Source organism: Salvelinus fontinalis, unplaced genomic scaffold (genome assembly GCF_029448725.1).
Source record: "Salvelinus fontinalis isolate EN_2023a unplaced genomic scaffold, ASM2944872v1 scaffold_0841, whole genome shotgun sequence".
In the NCBI taxonomy this organism is placed as follows: Eukaryota; Metazoa; Chordata; class Actinopteri; order Salmoniformes; family Salmonidae; genus Salvelinus; species Salvelinus fontinalis.
This window is the reverse complement of record NW_026601050.1, coordinates 55780-81177: the sequence shown is the minus strand read 5'-3', so window position 1 is coordinate 81177 and position 25398 is coordinate 55780. Positions and strand designations below refer to the sequence as shown.

The following is a 25398-nucleotide window of genomic DNA, read 5'->3' as shown; positions in this document are numbered from 1 at the left end:
AGAGAGTGAAACAGGGAGGTAGAGAGAGTGAAACAGGGAGGTAGAGTGAGTGAAACAGGGAGGTAGCGAGAGTGAAACAGCGAGGTAGAGACTGAGTAAACCAGCAAGTTAGCGAGAGAGTTTTGTTTTCCCTGTTTTCCCTTTTGTACTTTAACTACTTGCACAGCATTACAACACTGTATATAGACATATAAACCTTTGTAAGTGTAATGTTTACTGTTCATTTGTTATTGTTTATTTCACTTTTGTTTATGTTTCACTTGCTTTGGCAATGTAAACAAACATTTCCCATGCCAATAAAGCCCTTAAATTGAATTGAATTGAGAGAGAGGGACGGAGTGAAGGAGGAAGTGAGGGAGGCACATAGAGAAAGATCCTCCCTAAAAAAAACTAAACAGTGAAAAGGAGATGACATGACACATTTTAATTCTGCTCCTCAGGACTCCAGTGTTCACATGAAAGCAGACAGAGATAGATTACAGATTTCTATGTGAGTTTATATTTTTGGGTGGAGGAGATGAATAATGCCTTATAACGTAGAGTTTAGGTACAGCAGTGATAAGGAAAGCAAATGAGTGTAGCAGCGCCATCATCTGGATTAATGTGGAACTGCAGGATCTTTGGGGATCAAGTGGCATCATGGCAGCTACAAACTACCCATCCCTTCACAGTAATGTGCCTACCCCAACCATAGTGTGGTGGCTCAGATAGTTATTTTCACAATGGTGGCCGTGTAACCACTTCACCACAGTACAGCTTGGCTCAGTACTGGTATATCAAGGTTCACCCAACTCCCATGCCCAGCATGAACTCTTTGTTAGCCCCTAGCACAGACACTATACGATGGTTGCTTGATCGTTCTGAAAGGATCTGGTTTCTGTAAGCATTAAAAGGCTGAAACTCCCTAGCCCTCATGAGAGTTTCTGCCATGTTGCTTACACTGATCCAGTTCTTTCCTATCCATCTTCGAAGGTCCACCAATAGCTGTCTGGTTATCCACATTCCAAACTGGTACATATTCAATAATGATAAGCTCAAGCTTTCTGCTCATTTATTCAACTATCAACTTGTGAAATGCAAAGATTTTTGGTTGCAGTCATGAACAGGTTTCAGCCACCTAGGCCTGGCATACTAGCCTGAATCTCAGGATTCGCTGCACCCTGGCTGTTCATGTGGATGTTGGAACAGTGGTCCACATTGTTCGGAGAGTTTGACACAAGTACGTTGTGGGAGAGTGGATTGTAGTGAGAGGCTGCCATCTATCGGTAATAAACAGTATGACAACCATTAAAGATGTAAGGCAGGGCTCTAACTCTGGTTCATTACAGTTAGGGCTCTAACTCTGGTTCATTACAGTTAGGGCTCTAACTCTGGTTCATTACAGTTAGGGCTCTAACTCTGGTTCATTACAGTTAGGGCTCTAACTCTGGTTCATTACAGTTAGGGCTCTAACTCTGGTTCATTACAGTTAGGGCTCTAACTCTGGTTCATTACAGTTATCTAAAAACTCTACTTTGAGTCAAGGCAGATCAACTCAATAACCGTTCATAAAGGGACTAATAATTCTAAATTTAACTTTAAGCTGAAACCAACTGTTGTAGATAGTGTTAATGTGCATACATATACACAGTTCACTACACTATGAGGGGGAACAACTACTACTATACACAAAAACATCTACTCTGGGAACAGAGTGTTATAAATACTGAGCTAGATGAGGAAAATCCCCAAACTGAAACACAGACAGTTTATACACAGTTAATGTTTATTTAAAAAAAGAACTTACAGTTTATTTATACACAACTATTTATGAGGTTATAATCCTGTAGATAGAGAGCAGTGGAGGCTGCCGGGAGGAGATATAGGAGGATGGGCTCATTGTAATGGCTGGAATGTTATAAATGGAACGGAGTTGTGGTTTCCATATGTTTGATACTGTTCCATTGATTCCATTCCAGCCATTACAATGAGCCCATCCTCCTTAAGCTCCTCCCAGCAGCCTCCTCTGATAGAGAGCGTCTGTCTTGTGACAAGCATGCCCACTTCACAATGCAGAGTAAACGGAGAGGAGAAAATGTAGAAGAGAGAGGGGATGAGGGAGGAAGAGGACTGAAATTCACGTAAGACCAAGGACAGATTTTAAAAAATGAAAACACCCTTGACTTTCAAGTAGTAGACAGGTACCAAATACAGTTCCGATAATGTTTTTTGTTAAGCATTTGTCCATGCCGTGTGCCCAATGTCCCCTGTAGTGAAAGCAGTAGGACTGTCTGGGTGTGGTGCGTTCCACTCTGGAGAAGCACAAAGACAGAACGCGAGGTGCACATGATGAATCGAGCCCCTCCACACCAGATGCATGCAAGACAAGTGCATGGGAGAGGTACAGTACAGTCAACACAGGGGTCAGGGGTGACGCCACGAAACAGGACTAGGTGGGGGGCGCCGATGGTGCAGATGGAAGCCAGGCCTCTACTTTCCCCTCTAATGTAATAGTCTGGACAGAAGCCACCAGCTGAGTCCCTCAGTACTGACTCCACTATGCACAAAGTGTGGTTGTGTGTGTGTGTGTGTGGGGTACCACTATCTCTTAGTAACACTAACCTTACTACAGTAATTGGTTTGGCCCCCTCCCACCTTGATATTACTTGGAACAGGTTGACTTGGGTCAGTGTTGATAGTGTGTTGGGGGAAATTAGATCTCACATTGGGTCAGTGTTGATAGTGTGTTGGGGGAAATTAGATCTCACATTGGTACACCTATGGTCTAATGTATTTAAGAGAGCGAGGGGCTAAAAATCTAATCAAGTAGAAAAACTTTCACAATCTTTTCAAAAATAATTTCGAATCAAAGTTGCAATAGAAGCACACATGTTTATTGGAGATTTTTGGATTGTAGGAGTCATTGAGTCTTCGACTTGGGAATTAAAAACAAACAGAAAAACAAAGGTTATAAATAGTCCTCTCATCATTGAATTAGTTTGGGGGGAATAAAAAGGAGAAGGAAAACAAAATATTTACCATGGCAACAGACCACAGCTGAGTACATGTCGTCTTTGGATCGCCCCGTTTGTGGGAACATCGACACTTCTGCTTGAAAACCAAAACCATAGTTATAACAAGGACAACACAAGAGCACTCTCTTTAAAAATACCGAAATATCACATTTGCTCCTCTATGCAAGTGTCCAAAACACAAAATGGCCTCCATTGCCCTTTTCCACTTATTCTGGTTCTGATTTATTTTTCTTTCTTTTTCACTTTAGTACAATACTGCATAAATGTGAAAAAAAAAAAAAAAAAAAAAACATTAAATCCAAACTGAATACTTAAAATAGAAAGAAAATTCAAGTTCTAATTCTCTTCAGCATGACACAATTTGGCTGAAGCCTAAGTACATACACCTTTGTTTTAACAGCGGTGCCCGTAAATGATTTGATTAAAACGAGAAAGAAAAGCGAAGGTTTCAATATAGAGTGAATAAATATAGGCAGCTCAGGAAACGGCAGAAGCCAATTGCAAGGTACTCTGCTGCGTATCCTTGTGACATCATTCTGTTTTTGCAGGCTCCATTTGGCCTGTGAGGAAACATGGGAACCCCAAACCCACTTTCCTGTCTTATACCAGGCAATGGATTGGAACCCAATCCATATTTGACCATCTTAATCCAGGAGCCTTGAACAGTCAAACTTTTAGGGAACACTGAAATTAAAACCGTGGTCTCCCATCCAAGCTCTATCCCAATGTGGCCTTGATGACACTGTGCAGTGTCTGATACTTTCATCGGGCCCAATGCTTTTGTTTTGCACAGACTATCATACATTCAGTCTAGTTTCTCCACCAGTCAATTTATTGCCATTGTCTGATATCACTCTCACGTTGATCTGTACATCTCTGAAGGGGACCAGCAGGTATAGATCTATGGAATATCTGATGTAAACCCTACAATGGACATTACCTTCAAACTTAAAATCAGCTATTGTTGTTTTACTTATCAGACAATTGCCTGAAACAAGCTAACTCTGTAATATACCCATATATGTCTTTAGTTGAAGACACCGCCCAGTAAACTAACTATCGCTACATCAAGTCAAAAACACATATCATAGTTTAGCGCGAGCAATAGGCTAAGTTGGTCATTTCAACAATGTTAGCAAAAAAAAAGACCTGCAGATATCCCCCCTGCATTTCCCCCCATCTAAGAGTGAAGGGTAACCCAGGTAAATCACTAAGCCTTGTACACAACGCAACTCAATACTTCAGACAGTAGCCACACAAGCAGTACTACTTTAGTTGAGCCTTACACTAGCCTAGCGCAATACAGACCAACACAACGTCACTTCTGGATCATGCCCAAACTGTACAGAATGATGTCCCCCCCGCCCCAAAAAAATCCTGTCTTTGCCACCAAAATAAACAAATCAACAAGGTCCAAATCATCTAGGAGGGAGGAGTTTGTAGGAAATAAAACCTTGTGCTTTTCTTTTTTGTTACAAAAATGCTTCTTGCGATTTTTTCTACGCTCCTTTAACTTTTTTTTTACAAAAACAGAGCGGAGGAGAATTTGTTGGGCGTCTGTGCTGTGGCCGGTGAGGTAAGGTCGGCCACTTCTACCTCACTTTCCAACACATCAGCGTTCAATGCCTCATTCTGGGCATTATTCACCCCTAAAACTTCAGTGGATACATAATACCTATGGCGTTCCAGGAAGTGATGTACTTTTCTAAAGGGGTACAGGTAGTCTGACAGTCACACCAGCTCGGACAGGCTCAGAGAGATGTAAGCGCTTTGATTGACGCGCTAGCTGGGTTCATAAGGCTCTAATGAGAAAGGTGAAGTATCACTGTACAAGCTAGGTGCTGCACACACACACCATAGGCAGCTCCTAACCCCAGCCAAATGAAAAGCACAAATGACAAATGAACACTAGAAAAACATTGGTGAAAGAAAATAGATATTGAAGCTGCAATTCCCCTCTTACATATTACTTTAAAATACCCAATCACCTGTCTAGCAGGACAAGTCGACAGCCAACGCCGGCAGGGCGATGTATCCAATTCAAATCCAACTTTACCATTCAAACAAAAATCAGATCCAGACAGGTACGAATTCGGCTGAAGACCTGGACCTGAATTGCCATGACCATGAATATGACCTAACTCTCTAGTTCCTCTTCTTCAACACATTCATGAGATAAAGAGAAGGGAAATCCCCCGGTGCCCACCTCCCATTCAGCCCAGCCCATAGAGCTAGTCTCTATTTTGTCCGGTCGTTGGTGCAGTGAGGGTAAGGCCGAAGGTCACCGGGTCAAAGGGGACATTCCAACTACCGGTGGAATGTGGGGACTGCTACCGCTAAGTCCAACGCACCTTTACAGGGATTGAAGGAGGAGAAAGCGACTGGGACATGGCAAAAACACAAAGCGGGTGGTGTGTGATATACGCCGAGGCTTGATATCCACAAAAATCCTTGTTTTAGCAATAATAATAATAATAATTATAATAATAATAAAAAAATCAATTTATATGAATATGATGTCTGCTTTCTCATGGTTAGGAAATCATACAGTCTGTGGTTTTAAAGGGGAGTTGTCTCCCATCACTACAACTCCATATCCTGGGCTTCGTCTTCAGAGAAATCCGACATGGAGCTTTCCGATGAGGAATCGCCCTGGCCCTCCTCCTGCTCCTTGAGAGCCTCCTCTGTTGCATATTTCTGGATGTACTCTGTGGAGAGCAAGGCAGCAGGGTCAGTAAGACTCAACCTCGTTGGCTAAGAGCTCCGAGCCAGGGAGCAGACAGGCGCTTAAAAACAGGGAACAAAGCAACAGCCAGGAGTGACAGACAAGACACACTTTGCTATATCAAATCTGAACAAAGGGTAGACTATGGCTTAAGGCAGGGGTATCTACTTCACATGATCAAATAGTAATAAAATAAAAAATGCACAAAGAAAAAAAATGTAGCTGCTGTATGTCAAAGTATATTATTGACCAACAGTATTAATTTCATTAGTGAGCCTCCTGATTCTACATGGACCCATTACGCAACGTTTGAAAGAACATCTGCACTTCTGAATTCCCTTGAGACAGACAGCACTGAGAAAGCAAGGCGTAGGGAGAGAAGCGTACCTTTGATTTTCTGTTTGTACTCCTCTGGTCGGTGGAGGTACATGGCGGCCGCGTCTCCGTTCAGCGGGTCGATGGGGTTGGGGTATGCCAACAGCTGAGGCAGGAACGACTCAAAGATATTGGTGAGATCTGTGGAAGTGGACGAGAGAGGCAGAGAGACACAGAGAACAGAATGTTATTGATAAAACAGGGCACAATGAACATACATATGACTTTGATAAAATATTGACTCTTACAATTAAAGCATTCTTTTTAAAAAATACATCATTTCTGACATAACTGGATAGGTGATAGTTATGTAATAGAACCCTTGCTTACACCTATCCAATCATTTTAGGATTGGGCCTCTATGTAAGAATAAAATAAAAATCCTGCCGGAGGAAGGACCTTCCACTAGACATACGGTTGCAGGACTTGCTTTGTCTCTGCAAGAAAATTAGCACTCAACGGAAAATGGGCAATGCTGCAGATGTCTACTGGGTGCAATGATTTATATATACACACTAGATTACCCCTAGGGGGTGCTGTTTTGAAGCCACCACACCTCCATCTTGGAACTCCACCACCATTGGAAGTTATAGAAATGCATGTATTAACGTCTACATTTGTTTTTACCACGTTTACTCTATTACAGACTTTTAATTATATTATGTGAGCTAAACATAATAAAAAATATATTTTTTCCCTTAAAGTAAATATATTTTTTAGATTATTAATATTAATTGTCCCCACGACAACAACAAAATACTTAAATACATGTCATCTTGTCCTTGAAACATTTAATTGAAATACTGTAGAATTCCACTCATTCTTATGGAGGACTGCTCCTACTGGGGAGTGCCAGTATGGCCGACCGGTGGCTTCAAAACCTCTCAACGGTCAATACACAGTATCAGCAATCCAGGGTTTATATACATTGACTGGGTGTCACTATTGGTCAAGTACAAATATGACGAGAAAATACATTACCGGGTAAAACTGTAGACTGACTGTAACCCAGTGTTTTAGACATCAAATCAAGTGTTTGTTCCCTACCCACAATCAGGACCCAGGCCTAGAGTAGACAATGCTTCACTGATTGGCTTGTTTTTGTCCCAAGCCCTCCACTACAGTTCTGGAAATCTAATTTGTTAGAGCTCTCAAAGTCCATTACATTGCTGGAAGTCCACACAAAGCCCACAATAGCCAAATCAAACATATCAACTACTCAACTTGAGTGACTCATCTCGAACAACAAAGCCGCGGTCCAAAACACACAGAGCGAACGCCGCGTGGAATGAACCAGGAGGCTTCAGAACTTCAATAATCTTCTGATAAGAAATCCATTCCATATTGATTAGTCTCTAAAAACCTTCAGTTTCTATAACTGCAGAGGTCAGCAATGTTTGGTGTCCCGTATGGGTTAATGTGAAAACTCAGTGAAAGTAAATAGTGAAGGCTAATGAAACATTTGTTGTGGACTTGTTATTGACTTGTTATTGTTTACTCTGTGTAACTGTGTTGTTGTCTGTTCACACTGCTTTGCTTTATCTTGGACAAGTCGCAGTTGTAAATGAGAACTTGTTCTCAACTAGCCTACCTGGTTAAATAAAGGTGAAATAAAAAAATTAAATGAAAATAAAAGAAAAGGTCATTTACACCAGTGTGCTGCTGTCTTAACCTTGTCGAGCAGGTGGGGGGGGTCAACTTCATTCCATGGAGGGCCCAGTGTCTGCTGGTTTTGGTTTCTCTTTTCAGTTAAGACCTAGACAACCAGGTGAGGGGAGTTCCTCACTAATTAGTGACCTTAATTCATCAATCAAGTACAAAGATGGAGTGAAAAAAACCTGCAAACCGAGAGACTGGTCATTATTACTGAGGAATTAATTGCGATATGAAGGGGGGAGACAAACAGACAACCAGTGCGGTTTTGTTCTCTCAGCTGAAGAGTTGTTCATTATTAGTGTCAGGAGAAGCAGCTAGGCTGTTTGTTTCCTGACTTTGCTGGCTCAGGGTATTACCTTGTTAGTCTTCTAGCACCAGTAAGAGGATTACAGGAGAACTGACCACGCTGCGCTCCTACATGAAGCCACACGCACCACTTTTTACACTTGTTTCTCATGTTTTTGTTTTCTTTTACACTGGACAGGGGAACTGTGACTCATGTGCCCGTGTCTCACATACGCATAGACAAAAACACAAATTCCCACACACACCTCCAAAACATCCAAGCTCTGAGTCACCCCACTCACCGTAAAGGGCTGTCCACGTCTGGTTGATGACATCTAAACACACTGTTCCTGACCTGGAGATGAGAGAAGAGGGGGTTAAGGAGGAGGCTCTCTTAGACACTTCCAACACGAGGAGCGCCCAAAGTGAGGTTGGCGGCAGAGGGGAATACATTCCTTAAAAATAACCCACTGAAATGCTCGAGGCAGTGTTTTCATCTTGAGTGTTTTGATGTTTTGTATTCGCGTCAGATTATTATGGTCAGTTAACGTAGAGGATCAGACTGTTGTTCTGTGCTTTAGATCCTCCAATGACCCCTCTCACCATTTGATCTGGGAGACAAGCCAAACAAACCATTGATGTCCTTGAACGGAAATTCAATGAAATGGTATTAGATTACGCTACAAGACCTTAGAGATGGGTTTGCAAGTGGGGTCATCACTAGATGCTTGCGCAAGCTCATTAGCTACTCGTTCTTATTTACGAGTTAGGGTCAAAAGGTCAGGGCCAGGGTTAAGGTCAGGGCTGGTGGTTTAAGATAGATGTGGTTAGAAAAGCTCCCTGCTGCCATTGCCTCCAGCAACACAAGACAAGGTTAAGGTGATGAGTCTCATGAGAGGGCACCCTCTACTATTTCAGTGTTCCTTTCAAATCGGAAGTCGTGATCAACTTACGCTTCATCGATGTTGGGATGGAAGATTTTATTCATGAATCCTGCAAACGAAAGAGAAAAACAATACGCAAGTCAACTACAGATGTTACGGGTTACTTCTAGTAAGAGGGAGCCGTACTACAATGGCTGACCCTGTAAAACTGCACCTATCCCGTGTTTGTGACAATAACAATACATATCTATGTATTTTTTGTGTGTGTCAACTGAGAAATGAACCCCCTCCGGCTGTATGCCGTCCCCCTACCTATTGATGGGGATTTGAAAGGGTATTTGTCCGGTAGATCTACGCGCACCTTCCATACGCCCCCCTCGTACGCTGCTGGATGGGAGGAGACAGAGAGAGAAGGGAGATAACAGACATGCTACAAGAAAAGATCACATATGCACATCCACTGTCTTTGAGCAGCCGCTGGACATCAAAACGGTAAATGGTAGAATTAGAGAGTCTGCAGGTCACAATCGAGACCGATGAGAGTCTGCAGGTCGCAATATGAGACCGATGAGAGTCTGCAGGTCGCAATATGAGACCTATGAGACTCTGCAGGTCGCAATATGAGACCTATGAGACTCTGCAGGTCGCAATATGAGACTCTGCAGGTCACAATATGAGACTCTGCAGGTCACAATATGAGACTCTGCAGGTCACAATATGAGACCTATGAGAGTCTGCAGGTCGCAATATGAGACCTATGAGAGTCTGCAGGTCGCAATATGAGACCTATGAGAGTCTGCAGGTCGCAATATGAAACCTATGAGACTCTGCAGGTCGCAATATGAGACCTATGAGACTCTGCAGGTCGCAATATGAGACTCTGCAGGTCACAATATGAGACCTATGAGAGTCTGCAGGTCGCAATATGAGACCTATGAGAGTCTGCAGGTCGCAATATGAGACCTATGAGAGTCTGCAGGTCGCAATATGAGACCTATGAGAGTCTGCAGGTCGCAATCTAGACCTATGAGAGTCTGCAGGTCGCAATATGAGACCTATGAGAGTCTGCAGGTCGCAATATGAGACCTATGAGAGTCTGCAGGTCGCAATATGAGACCTATGAGAGTCTGCAGGTCGCAATATGAGACCTATGAGAGTCTGCAGGTCGCAATATGAGACCTATGAGAGTCTGCAGGTCGCAATATGAGACCTATGAGAGTCTGCAGGTCGCAATATGAGACCTATGAGACTCTGCAGGTCGCAATATGAGACCTATGAGACTCTGCAGGTCGCAATATGAGACCTATGAGACTCTGCAGGTCGCAATATGAGACCTATGAGACTCTGCAGGTCGCAATATGAGACCTATGAGACTCTGCAGGTCGCAATATGAGACCTATGAGACTCTGCAGGTCGCAATATGAGACCTATGAGACTCTGCAGGTCGCAATATGAGACCTATGAGACTCTGCAGGTCGCAATATGAGACCTATGAGACTCTGCAGGTCGCAATATGAGACCTATGAGACTCTGCAGGTCGCAATATGAGACCTATGAGACTCTGCAGGTCGCAATATGAGACCTATGAGAGTCTGCAGGTCGCAATATGAGACCTATGAGAGTCTGCAGGTCGCAATATGAGACCTATGAGAGTCTGCAGGTCGCAATATGAGACCTATGAGAGTCTGCAGGTCGCAATCTAGACCTATGAGACTCTGCAGGTCGCAATATGAGACCTATGAGACTCTGCAGGTCGCAATATGAGACCTATGAGACTCTGCAGGTCGCAATATGAGACCTATGAGACTCTGCAGGTCGCAATATGAGACCTATGAGACTCTGCAGGTCGCAATATGAGACCTATGAGACTCTGCAGGTCGCAATATGAGACCTATGAGACTCTGCAGGTCGCAATATGAGACCTATGAGACTCTGCAGGTCGCAATATGAGACCTATGAGACTCTGCAGGTCGCAATATGAGACCTATGAGACTCTGCAGGTCGCAATATGAGACCTATGAGACTCTGCAGGTCGCAATATGAGACCTATGAGACTCTGCAGGTCGCAATATGAGACCTATGAGACTCTGCAGGTCGCAATATGAGACCTATGAGACTCTGCAGGTCGCAATATGAGACCTATGAGACTCTGCAGGTCGCAATATGAGACCTATGAGACTCTGCAGGTCGCAATATGAGACCTATGAGACTCTGCAGGTCGCAATATGAGACCTATGAGACTCTGCAGGTCGCAATATGAGACCTATGAGAGTCTGCAGGTCGCAATATGAGACCTATGAGAGTCTGCAGGTCGCAATATGAGACCTATGAGAGTCTGCAGGTCGCAATATGAGACCTATGAGAGTCTGCAGGTCGCAATATGAGACCTATGAGAGTCTGCAGGTCGCAATATGAGACCTATGAGAGTCTGCAGGTCGCAATATGAGACCTATGAGAGTCTGCAGGTCGCAATATGAGACCTATGAGACTCTGCAGGTCGCAATATGAGACCTATGAGACTCTGCAGGTCGCAATATGAAACCTATGAGACTCTGCAGGTCGCAATATGAGACCTATGAGACTCTGCAGGTCGCAATATGAGACCTATGAGAGTCTGCAGGTCGCAATATGAGACCTATGAGAGTCTGCAGGTCGCAATATGAGACCTATGAGAGTCTGCAGGTCGCAATATGAGACCTATGAGAGTCTGCAGGTCGCAATATGAGACCTATGAGAGTCTGCAGGTCGCAATATGAGACCTATGAGAGTCTGCAGGTCGCAATATGAGACCTATGAGAGTCTGCAGGTCGCAATATGAGACCTATGAGAGTCTGCAGGTCGCAATATGAGACCTATGAGAGTCTGCAGGTCGCAATATGAGACCTATGAGAGTCTGCAGGTCGCAATATGAGACCTATGAGAGTCTGCAGGTCGCAATATGAGACCTATGAGACTCTGCAGGTCGCAATATGAGACCTATGAGACTCTGCAGGTCGCAATATGAGACCTATGAGACTCTGCAGGTCGCAATATGAGACCTATGAGACTCTGCAGGTCGCAATATGAGACCTATGAGACTCTGCAGGTCGCAATATGAGACCTATGAGACTCTGCAGGTCGCAATATGAGAGCTATGAGACTCTGCAGGTCGCAATATGAGACCTATGAGACTCTGCAGGTCGCAATATGAGACCTATGAGACTCTGCAGGTCGCAATATGAGACCTATGAGACTCTGCAGGTCGCAATATGAGACCTATGAGACTCTGCAGGTCGCAATATGAGACCTATGAGACTGCAGGTCGCAATATGAGACCTATGAGACTCTGCAGGTCGCAATATGAGACCTATGAGACTCTGCAGGTCGCAATATGAGACCTATGAGACTCTGCAGGTCGCAATATGAGACCTATGAGACTCTGCAGGTCGCAATATGAGACCTATGAGACTCTGCAGGTCGCAATATAGACCTATGGAGACTCTGCAGGTCGCAATATAGACCTATGGAGACTCTGCAGGTCGCAATATGAGACCTATGAGACTCTGCAGGTCGCAATATGAGACCTATGAGACTCTGCAGGTCGCAATATGAGACCTATGAGACTCTGCAGGTCGCAATATGAGACCTATGAGACTATGCAGGTCGCAATATGAGACCTATGAGACTCTGCAGGTCGCAATATGAGACCTATGAGACTCTGCAGGTCGCAATATGAGACCTATGAGACTCTGCAGGTCGCAATATGAGACCTATGAGACTCTGCAGGTCGCAATATAGACCTATGCTGCCATGTGGTTGATTGGTTACCAACATTGTCACCAAAAAAACACATTAGGAACATAGAATGCAATGTGCAGTGCCTTTTTCCCACGCATGTACATAGACATCATGTAGGATTCAGTCCTGGGTTCACAGTATCTGGTATTTAAAAATAAAAAAACTATGAGTATTTTCAAATGCACAGCCCAAAACAAGTACTTGAGTATTTGAATGGTTATTTGTAAAAAAAAAAAAAAAAAAAAGTTGACAGCATTTTCAAATACATGGGAGTGTATTTGAGTATATCAACTACTTTCCAAGTGTATTTCCAAATACATTAAAATATTCAACAACTTGTCTTTTCAAATGTAAGATATGAATACTTTGAATGCATGTGAAAGTAAGTGAGATCTGAAATAGTACTTCAACCCAGGTCTGGTAGGCTTATATACTACTGACATTAAGGGAGATACTTAATATGAGTACAGGGATTACAGCAGTTAACCATAGAAACCCTATGGACTTGACACTGCAAGGGTGTAGCCCTTCACAACGGTCAGAGGAACAGTCTTCTCCACACCACTGACATCAACAGTCTTCTCCACACCACTGACATCAACAGTCTTCTCCACACCACTGACATCAACAGTCTTCTCCACACCACTGACATCAACAGTCTTCTCCACACCACTGACATCAACAGTCTTCTCCACACAACTGACATCAACAGTCTTCTCCACACAACTGACATCAACAGTCAGGAACAGTCTACTCCACACCACTGACATCAACAGTCTTCTCCACACTACTGACATCAACAGTCTTCTCCACACCACTGACATCAACAGTCAGGAACAGTCTTCTCCACACTACTGACATCAACAGTCTTCTCCACACAACTGACATCAACAGTCAGGAACAGTCTACTCCACACCACTGACATCAACAGGCAGCGTGGAGGTAAAATGAGCAGGAATTGATTTTCCTTTGATTCTACACAGTAATGTACTTTAGCCATAGACAGCGAAGAGCTCTTTACTTCCAGATCAATCTACATAATATAAAGACATCCCATGACTGGGTCCCAATGGAGAGGGCTTGTGTGGGTCCTGATCCACCAGAATACCTGGTATAGAACCAGAGGGTCGTGCCGAACTGGAACGGGACAGCACATGCATACACACACACACACAAAGAAAACAGACACTAGTGTACACACTCCAAAGAGTAATTTCCCAGAATGCTGTTGTCTGCATCATAACCACACACAAACTTCCTCTCTTTATTGCTGTGCAATCAGGGGAGGGTTTAGTGCTACAGATGTGAAAAACATGGTGAGAAGGACCTCCACCTACACCTTCTGTACAGGCCACGTTCCAATCCATTTTACACCCTGCCCTGGAACTTCACTCAGCATTCAGAGCAGGAGACATTCCTGTGGTAGCTGAGCTGAGGGCTTCAGTCCAACAGGACCTTTATAACTGACTCTCTGTTGTGGTTCTCTTATGAGTAAACTTCAGACATGATAGTGATTCATGACATATGAACAAATACTTGAAACCTGTGATAATTCATTTCAAAGTCAATGTTTGTCAGACGCTTTCAGACCTCAGTGGTTTAGTCCGGTATTAATTTTGTAATGAACTAGGAGATCACTTTAACAATGGAGAATGTCTTTAGTTATTTGATTAGGGGAGGGGCTTCATAATGGCATCTTGAACAGAAGGCAGTTAATAGGTAAATAGGACAGAAACATTTCCATAACATAAAAGACACTTACTTCCTTGTTGTCCATAAAACTTCACTACAAATTCATTGAGTCCGCTGAGGATCGTGACTTCGTGTTTGCTCTCGATGCTGTGTTGAAGGAGGTTAAGGATAATGGATATTGGACACACTGGATTTGAATTACAAAACAACCTGAAATGCTAGCGGAGGTGGCTGCAGCTAAATAAATAATACAAATCTCTCATTTCTCTTTGTTTTGGGTCACAGAAATGTTTGACCTCATTAATATGATAATGCACCTGCTGATGAGGAAACACTTTCTCTGTGGAATGTCACCACAAGCTTCCTCACAATGGAGTGGAGGAGAGAACACTATAAACGGGTTGGTCGTTTAGCAACAAAACCGACACGTGCGCAACTATGGACCAAAACTGACGGGTTGGCTTAGATTGTTGACAACATGTAAACAATTTTTATATTTGGGGAGGCAGGTAGCCTAGTGGTTGGAGCGTGGGGCCAGTAACCGAAAGGTTGCTGGATCGAATTCCTGAGCTGACAAGGTAAAAATCTGTCGTTCTGCCCCTGAACAAGGCAGTTAACCCACTGTTCCCCGGTCGTCATAGTAAATAAGTATTTGTTCTTAACTGACTTACCTAGTTAAATAAAGGTTAAATAAAAATCAAATATTTAGTCTCCATTGTTTATTGAAAACAAATACATTTGCAAAATGAGCACTTGTCTCAAACACTTTGTTACAGTTGGTTTGCTAGCTAGCGAATTTTTGCCAAATTAGCATAGAGGTGACAGTCAAAACACCTCAAAACAAGACATGGTATCAAGAACGTGTCGGTTTTGTTGCTAACTAACTAAGATGGAACTAGCTGAAACGAGCCACCTACGATTCTCCACATGGCAGCTTGTCATTGTAGCTAGCTATTTGGCCATCCAAAACCATAACACAGCCCCCCCCCCGATCCAGACGTGTTGCCCATCCACTCAAACAGATAATAGCCCTCTTATTTCTGTTGTTATCTCTAGTGTCACCATTCTCCAGGAAAGAGAGCCCAACCACCAGGGCCATCAAATCAGACTACAGTTTTCAAAACACACACACACCCCCTCACTAGTCAACATGATACAGTACAGACAGGAAGACAGTAAGACCCAGAGACAGCTGCTTTAACCGCTACTGTTGTCAACCTGGACTTTTACCGCGCCGCTACTGTTGTCAACCTGGCCTTTTACCACACCGCTACTGTTGTCAACCTGGCCTTTTACCACGCCGCTACTGTTGTCAACCTGGCCTTTTACCGCGCCGCTACTGTTGTCAACCTGGCCTTTTACCACGCCGCTACTGTTGTCAACCTGGCCTTTTACCACACCGCTACTGTTGTCAACCTGGCCTTTTACCACACCGCTACTGTTGTCAACCTGGCCTTTTACCACACCGCTACTGTTGTCAACCTGGCCTTTTACCGCGCCGCTACTGTTGTCAACCTGGCCTTTTACCACGCCGCTACTGTTCTCATCTGGGGGCTGGGAGCAGTTTACAGCACATACACACACACATTTTTTTAACCTTTAACTAGGCAAGTCAGTTAAGAACAAATTCTAATTGACAATGACGGCCTAGGAACAGTTGGTTAAATGCCTTGTTCAGGGACAGAACGACAGATTTTTACCTTGTCAGCTCGGGGATTCGATCTAGCAAACTTTCGTTTACTGGCCCAACACTCTAACCACTAGGCTTCCTGCTGCCCCATAAGTCAAGCTCTGCAGATCTACAACACGTTTCAATAGAGAGTGAGAATCAAATGCTTCCAACAACTGGTGTTCTGTTGCTTTGTGTGGTGTTGTCTTTTACCGGTTATGTAAAGGGATTATGAGATTTGCCAATCTCTACATTTACATTACATTTAAGTCATTTAGCAGACGCTCTTATCCAGAGCGATTTACAAATCTCTAGCCTGGTCCATAATCTGTATCTTTAGCCAACAGTCCTGGTGCTATTGTTGTCCTGCCATACATGACATGTTGAACAATAGTCAGAGCTGGCAGCTGAATCAAAAGTGGCACATACAGATCTGGGACTAGGCTTGTGTTTTTCATGCGTTTGACTCCCTCATCTGGAGTGTGACATACCCATTTAAATTCTATTCCAAAGAGACGTTGGAAAATCTGCCAGTCTTCAGGTGGATCTCTCCTCTTCTGGCCATTTAATGCCCACGACTCCAGATACACCAAGTTAATTACAGTAATCACTGAGGATTTCATCCCAAATGGCACCCTATTCCATATATAGTGCACTACTTGGTCAAAAGTAGTGTACTATGTAGGGAATAGGGTGCCCCCTACCCCTTAGCACAACTGGTTAAGAAAAGGATATCCCCCATCTCCCGTTACCACTTAGTACAGTATGGGGTCATGTTATCCCCCATCTCCCGTTACCACGCAGTACAGTATGGGGTCATGTTATCCCCCATCTCCCGTTACCACTCAGTACAGTATGGGGTCATGTTATCCCCTGTTACCACTCAGTACAGTATGGGGTCATGTTATCCCCCCCATCTCTCATTACCACTCAGTACAGTATGGGGTCATGTTATCCCCCATCTCCCGTTACCACTCAGTACAGTACAGGGTCATGTTATCCCCCCCATCTCTCATTACCACTCAGTACAGTATGGGGTCATATCCCATCTCACATCATCCAGAGATTTTAGTCTACATCCCACTCTAGTACATTAGAGCTAGATTCATCACAGAGAGATTACCCACTGCTGGCTGAGGGGGGGAGAATGCTAGAGAAGAGAGCGGGGGGGCTAGAGAAGAGAGCGCGGGGCCGGTCTAGAGAAGAGAGAGCAAGGGGGGTCTAGAGAAGAGAGAGCAAGGGGGGTCTAGAGAAGAGAGAGCGGGGGGTCTAGAGAAGAGAGAGCGGGGCGTCTAGAGAAGAGAGAGCGGGGGGTCTAGAGAAGAGAGAGCGGGGCGTCTAGAGAAGAGAGAGCGGGGGGTCTAGAGAAGAGAGAGCGGGGGGTCTAGAGAAGAGAGAGCGGGGGGTCTAGAGAAGAGAGAGCGGGGGGTCTAGAGAAGAGAGAGCGGGGGGTCTAGAGAAGAGAGAGCGGGGGGTCTAGAGAAGAGAGAGCGGGGGGTCTAGAGAAGAGAGAGCGGGGGGTCTAGAGAAGAGAGAGCGGGGGGTCTAGAGAAGAGAGAGCGGGGGGTCTAGAGAAGAGAGAGCGGGGGGTCTAGAGAAGAGAGAGCGGGGCGTCTAGAGAAGAGAGAGCGGGGGGGCTAGAGAAGAGAGAGCGGGGGGTCTAGAGAAGAGAGAGCGGGGCGTCTAGAGAAGAGAGAGCGGGGGCTAGAGAAGAGAGAGCGGGGGCTAGAGAAGAGAGAGCGGGGGCTAGAGAAGAGAAAAGCAGCAAAAGAGAAAGGAAGAGGGAGAAAAAAAGAGAGAGTGATTCAAACAGAGAGCCATCATGTTCTGACACACAGCAGCAGCTGGCTGTGGATCCTGACAGAGTAGGCTGGGATCCCATTAGTGGAGTAGTGACCCACCCCCAAAGGGTTAAATCAAACTGAAGGTTATTTTAAGCTCTGCGGAACATGCAAGGGCAGATTGAGTGAGTCCCGACATGTCACAAGAAGTGTTGCTCTCAGAAAGGAAGTACTGTAGTGTGTTGGGTAGCAACCGATAGCCATTTTGGATGACACAATTTCAAAACAAGGCTTTGACAGAGTCTAATACAACACAGACATCAGTTGATTTGATGAAGTTAAAGGAAACCGCAGCCAGCCAGCAATACAGCTAACACGCTGACCACACCGCTTGCGTCACAAAATACATTTTCACATACATGTTACTCAATCATTGCAGCCACAATGCTCATGCGTAGCCAGGCACTAAATTAGAACTTGGTTTCGTTTGTGACGCCTGACTCGCTGCAAGTCCCGCCTCTCGTTGTTTTGTTTAGGAGCATATACCCACGTGCCATCTCATTGGTTATTAGGAGCATATACCCACATTGGTGATTGAAAGAATAAAAATATATATTTTATCCCTTTATCTCTCCAATGTTGTGGTATCCAATTGGTAGTTACAGTCTTGTCTCATCGCTGCAACTCCCGTACGGACGACTCGGGAGAGTTGAAGGTCGAGAGCCGTGCGTCCTCCGAAACACAACCAAGCCGCACTGCTTCATGACCCAATGCCCACTTAACCTGGAAGCCAGCCGCACCAGTGTGTAGGAGGAAACACCATACACCTGGCGACCGTGTCAGCATGCACTACACCCGTCCCGCCACAGGAGTTGCTAGTGCGCGATGGGACAAGGACATACCTGCCGGCCAAACCTTCCCCTAAACCGGACACTGTGACAATTGTGCGCCTCACCATGGGTCTCCCGGTCGCGGCAACAGTGCCTGGACTCAACCCCAGAATTTCTAATGGCACAGCTAGCACTGTGATGCAGTGCTTTAGACCACTGCACCAGTGGAGAGGCCGGGTGATGGAAAAACGAACTGAAGTTCACACTCCAGTCGGTAGTGGTAATGCACATTAAAGGTGGTTGCCAACCATCATATCAAGTCCAAAGACGCTTGAAGGACGAGAGATTACTAGAAACGGGCTCTGTTGACCCTTTTAACTGTGACTTAATTATCGGAGTAGAGGACCTTGTGCATTTCAGGTAAAATAACAGCCCAATGTTGATATCCCAGGACAACAGCAAGCTAGCTAGCTAGCTAACTTACCATAAATGTTTAATGCTTTTTGACCTGTCCCCAAATTAATATCGTTGATTCAGAGTATTGATATTTCAACCTGCGTGTCCTGATCACGTCTGGTGTGGGGGGACAACATCAACATGCGAGTGATGGTGCGTGTGCGGTCTGATCAGCATGTCAGCCTAGTACTTATCCCTTAACGAGGACACAATGTACACACTTATGAGTAGCCACTATTGACAAAACAAACCCTTCATGTGCTGTACCTGTCTATAGGAGTCTGTCTGAACACAATTCAAGACAAGGGATCAAAAGGGCTGTTTTATCAGAAAGCTCAGGCCTACTCTTTGTCTTTATCTCCATGTTAATCCAGCCTTCATGTCAGGGGAATCTACCAGTAGGGAATTACTAGTGTGTTAACTAGGAGACAAAAGTTCCCCTTGAGGATGGGAAAGGGATGTGCTGGAGGGTAGGGAGGAGGAGAAGGGGGTTAGGGTTATTAATGGGGTTGAGTCAGCAGTAGTGACCAGCAGACGCCTCACAGACTAACTGACACTGGGCATATTGAGCACGGCCACTAAACAGGTGATAGAGCTACATCTCCTACAGAGCAGAGTCGGCCTGCCAACACCAGCCTTGCCTGGCCCAATCACACGTGGCAGAGGACCTACTGTCTTTGTCTGGTCACACACACGACAGCAAGACATGAACACAAAACACACACGACAGCAAGACATGAACACAAAACATACACGACAGCAAGACACGAACACAAAACACACACGAAACCTGCATACACAAAAACTAAAAATACATTCACACAGGAAGAAACACACACTCTCTCTCTGCCTCCATACCCAGTGGCCTGTGAACGAACCCGTCCGCCGATGGATTCAAGGGTCTCACCGTCCGTCATGATTTAGTAACAGTTTTACAGTCAGATCCCACTGTTTTTTTTATATTGAGACAGCCCAGGAAGCTATGTAGCAGTTTATTCACTCATTCTTCCTGGCCAGAAAATAAAACCATGTCATTGTCAACTCCACACACACAGTGATGTGAGGGCAGCTCAGGTGTTAAGAGGGTGTTGGGCTACTAACCTGCCTAAACTCCAACTGTTACACTGACTGATGCAGCAAAAGACAGTTGGCTATGCAGCCTGACAGCTACTAAAACAGAGGGAGATGAGCAGGTTTACCTTGCCTCTCAAGTCCTACTGCAATTTACTAACAATTCCATACGAACTTCCACTAACTCCAGTTTGACATATGTCATGATGGTGACACAGGAGAAGCAGTCGCTAACTCACCCTATCCTTCCTTTCATCCCTCCTGTTTTCTCCCATCTCGTCACCCCTCCATCCCCCCACCTGGGATCTGTATAGATTTAGTCATAATCTGCGGAGGGCCATTAGGTCAATATCCCGTTACGCACACACATAATCTAATATCTCAGGGGCCCAATCAATCGGCTTCCCTGTGAGACAACAGACATGTTTTTTAATGTATTCTGTTTGGACACTCACCAACACTGGTTTGGTCTGGTCTAGACATCACGTCTTGCCTAAGGGCCTAGCCCCTCAGGCCATTCTGACCAATACTATCGTCCCTCTCTGACTCACCCGGAGTAAAAATATCCCCGGAGCAAAAAGACTGAAAACAAACACGATAATTATCATAAATGGCTATGTGCTGTAACGTGGTGTAACCACTCAAACATTTTCCCACTTTAGAAAGCAAAGTAATGGGGAAGTTATTCAGAGACCTGACACGACATTGGCTGAACACTGAGGTGAAGTGAAGTCAGCTCTCTTCAAGAGGAATGCAGACCAGACAAAAACATCTCCTGATCGAACTCCCACCAACATAAACAGACAGAAGATAGATGGCTGTCCCATGCTGTGAAGTGTATCAGGCCCACTTCCAAATTCTTGCAGAGCCAAGATATTTATAAAAAAATAAAAAAGAGAAAGACAGACAGACAGAGAGACAGAGAGAGAGAGAGAGACAGAGAGAGAGCGAGATCATCCTGGTGAATGCTGACCTAGCCTCACGGCAGATCTGGTGATCATAACAAATCCAAATGACATCACAGCACACTGCAAGGCCGATGGCTACAGTGATGTCACTGTGTGTGAGTGAGAAGAGGATGATGATGAACCATAAAGGTGCTGAGAGAGCAGAGCAGAGGCCAAGGGCTGGCAGGCAGCATACTCCTCCCTCCATTCATGCCAGGGCTCCAGTAGGGCTCTGGTGAAAGGTAGTGCACTATGTAGGGAATAGGGCTCCAGTAGGGCTCTGGTGAAAAATAGTGCACTATGTAGGGAATAGGGCTCCAGTAGAGCTCTGGTAAAAAGTAGTGCACTATGTAGGGAATAGGGTGCCATTTGGAACACTGTACCACTTTACACCGGCCTTGTGCTGCAGGACAAATATTTACCAACTACCCATGCCATGGTCAGCTCATTAATTACCCCCTGATTACCTGCCTACATGGATTACCTACATTATTTGTGCTTGATTGAGCTTGCCTGGCTTAAAGGACCAAGAGAATAGACCCACAACAGCAAACCCTTCCCATCTTGCACTCCAGGCAGGATAGAGCAAATGACTAATTTGAAAGGGTGAACTCAGATGCCCTTCTCAGATGTGCACCGGCACCTTTCACCAATGTTCACTGGTGAATAGTGCTTCTGAACACACCCCCTCTCTCTCTGGGCCCCAATGTGCAATCAAAGGCCTTGCAGATGAAAGGCAGGAAACAAAGAAGTCCTTAAGGGTGAGGAGGAAGACGGAGAGAGGAAGAACTAGAGAAAGACGCAAGTTCAAAAAAGAAGAGCCAATATTAGGACAGAGTGCTGAACTCCACAAAAATAAGCCAGCAACAATGCTGTCCTTTCTCACATGACAGGTCCACTCTCTGACATAGGGCATTATAGAGAGAGAGAAAGACAGAAGTGTTGCCATGTGCCAATGCCAAGCAGGATTACTGTGAGTGACCTCACTACACTGAGTCTAGGAACACAAAACACAACACAGGCTACCAGTATGGCATGGCAACAGTCCTCGACCGAGTCCACGGCAACACGAGGAAAAGTAGGGCCATTCCGAGCGTGATTAAATCTGCTCGCCGCCAAACTAAAACTCCCCATAGTACACCGGCAGGAAACTCCAGTGACCTGCTCCTCTCTCTCCCCCCGCCCTGATCTATCACTTCATCCGCCCTTATTGTTCATTAACTCCTTATTGAATCACGGACATGACTGCAGCTGTTAGCTGGAGAGTTAGCCAAGCATTAGCCTGCACTGACAGAGCTGGGTTCACAGAGCTAGCAGCCTCTGGAGTATATAGGCCTTGTGCCTTCACAGGCTTCAAGGGCGGTAGCATAGCCAAACTTCTGAGGAGCCACCAAGTCAGCCATTTTACTTTCATCAACACTTAGACACCCACTGGCTCCAGGTTATCTACAAGTCTCTGCTAGGTAAAGCCCCGCCTTATCTCAACTTACTGGTCACCATAGCAGCACCCACCCGTAGCACGCGCTCCAGCAGGTATATCTCACTGTTCATCCCCAAAGCCAAGTCTTCCTTTGGCCACCTTTCCTTCCAGTTCTCTGCTGCCAATGACTGGAATGAACTGCAAAAATCACTGAAGCTGGAGACTCATATCTCCCTCACTAGCTTAAGTACCAATTGTCAGAGCAGCTCACAGATCACTGCACCTGTGCATAGCCCATCCAACTACCTCATCCCCATACTGTATTCATCTATCTATCTTGCTCCTTTGCACCCCATTATCTCTACTTGCACATTCATCTTCTGCACATCTACCATTCCAGTGTTTAATTGCTATATTGTAATTACTTCGCCACCATGGCCTATTTATTGCCTTACCTCCCTTATCTTACCAAGGTGGCTTAGCAGTTCAGACGTATTTTTCCGTGTTGTCGTGTCGTGTCCTGTATATATATATATATTTACACCTTTTCTTCACATATCTTTTATTTATTTTATTATCCAAGAACTCAACTACAAAAGCTTTCCTGCAAAAGCTTTCCTGCAACCCGCTTCACCAATTACAATAAGTATTATTTACCTCAATCTGAAAATCCATCGTGGAAGATAGCCAGGGGCTAATTCAGAAGCTAGCCTGAAAGCTAACCAGAAGCTACTCCGATAGCTAGCCAGAAGCTAATCTGTAGCTGCCCCGAAATTAGCCGGTTTGCTGGCTAGCGTTGGTGTTTCAGCTGCCCACGTTTTGCGGTCATCAGCTATTCCTTTAGCTCGATAATCTACCGGCACTTTTGTGCAACGCGACTCGGACCGGAGCACTCCGGGACTTTTTTTCTCTCAGTTTCCCCGGATTCCAACCGCAGCCTCTGGACACTTGCACCTTGATTTCGCAGCTAGCTAGCTGCATACCGTGTGACTATTGGCTTACGTCGACCCCGGAGCTAACTCAAATCATGCTGGAGCTAGCCAGCTGAGGAGTTCCATCACCATCCGGACCCGTTTCTTTGTTGCTGCTGCAGATACGGAACCCTACCGGGCCTTCACGACTGACTGCCGACGTTATCTGCCCGAGGGATTTATCCAACCGGCACCTCCGTCCCGGCGTTACCTGAACGCTCATCTGAGGCCCGCTAATCGTTAGCTGTCTTATCGGCTGCTATCTGAACAAAACCCCACTACACGGAACCTACCGACGGAAACGCACGAGGTATCTACAAACAGACCTCCATCCTATGCTGCTACCGACAGCCATATACCCGGCCAGCTGTCTGGATCGCCACGACCCCAACCAACCTCTACTCACTGGACCCTTATTGATCACTCGATTAAGCTTGCCTCTCCTTAATGTAAATATGCCTTGTCCATTGCTGTTCTGGTTAGTGTTTATTGGCTTATTTCACTGTAGAGATTCTAGCACTGCTCTCTATACCATATCCAACCCTGCAGTTCCACCACCCACATATGCGATGACATCACCTGGTTTCAATGATGTTTCTAGAGACAAGATCTCTCTCATCATCACTCAATACCTAGGTTTACCTCCACTGTATTCACATCCTACCATACCTTTGTCTGTACATTATTCCTTTAAACTATTTTATCGCCCCCAGAAACTTCCTTTTACTCTCTGCTCTAGTAGCTCTAGGCGACCAATTCTCATAGCTTTTAGCCGTACCATTATCCTACTTCTCCTCTGTTCCTCTGGTGATGTAGAGGTGAATCCAGGCCCTGCAGTACCTGGCTCCACTCCTATTCCCCAGGCGCTCTCTTTTGATGACTTCTGTAACCGTAATAGCCTTGGCTTCATGCATGTTAACATTAGGAGCCTCCTCCCTAAGTTTGTTTTGTTCACTGCTTTAGCACACTCTACCAACCCGGATGTTTTAGCCGTGTCTGAATCCTGGCTTAGAAAGACCACCAAAAATTCAGACATTTTTATCCCCAATTACAATATTTTCAGACAAGATAGAACGGCCAAAGGGGGCGGTGTTGCAATCTACTGCAAAGACTGCCTGCAGAGTTCTGTTATACTATCCAGGTCTGTTCCCAAACAATTTGAACTTCTACTTTTAAAAATCCACCTCTCTAAAAACAAGTCTCTCACCGTTGCCGCCTGCTATAGACCACCCTCTGCCCCCAGCTGTGCTCTGGACACTATATGTGAACTGATTGCCCCCCATCTATCTTCAGAGCTCGTGCTGCTAGGCAACCTAAATTTGAACATGCTCAACACCCCAGCCACCCTACAATCTAAGCTTGATGCCCTCAATCTCACACAAATTATTAATGAACCTACCAGGTACCACCCCAATTCCGTAAACACGGGTACCCTCATAGATATCATCCTAACAAACTTGCCCTCCAAATACACCTCTGCTGTTTTTAACCAAGATCTCAGCGATCACTGCCTCATTGCCTGCATCCGTAATGGGTCAGCGGTCAAACGACCTCCACTCATCACTGTCAAACGCTCCCTGAAACACTTCAGCGAGCAGGCCTTCCTAATTGACCTGGCCGGGGTATCCTGGAAGGATATTGATCTCATCCCGTCAGTAGAGGATGCCTGGTCATTTTTTTTAAATGCCTTCCTCACCATCTTGAATAAGCATGCCCCATTCAAGAAATTTAGAACCAGGAACAGATATAGCCCTTGGTTCTCTCCTGACCTGACTGCCCTTAACCAACAGAAAAACATCCTATGGCGTTCTGCATTAGCATCGAACAGCCCCCGTGATATGCAAC

General features: G+C 45.1%; 1 protein-coding gene across 2 annotated transcripts in view; it reads right to left on the bottom strand.

The window, feature by feature from the left end:
- Positions 1-2851: 2851 nt before the first annotated feature.
- The window catches only part of LOC129847433 (ubiquitin-conjugating enzyme E2 H), a 36733-nt gene continuing 14186 nt past the window's right edge, over positions 2852-25398 (bottom strand). The window contains exons 2-7 of one of the 2 annotated variants that reach the window (XM_055915225.1): positions 14479-14555; positions 9252-9323; positions 9009-9048; positions 8358-8410; positions 6127-6255; positions 2852-5722 (exon numbers count right to left, since the gene is read on the bottom strand). In XM_055915225.1, coding sequence (XP_055771200.1) covers positions 5598-5722; positions 6127-6255; positions 8358-8410; positions 9009-9048; positions 9252-9323; positions 14479-14555 — 496 coding nt within the window. In that variant the 3' untranslated portion in view covers positions 2852-5597. Of the gene's footprint in view, positions 5723-6126; positions 6256-8357; positions 8411-9008; positions 9049-9251; positions 9327-14478; positions 14556-25398 lie in introns of both variants that reach the window. The other variant, XM_055915224.1, reaches the window with a different exon arrangement.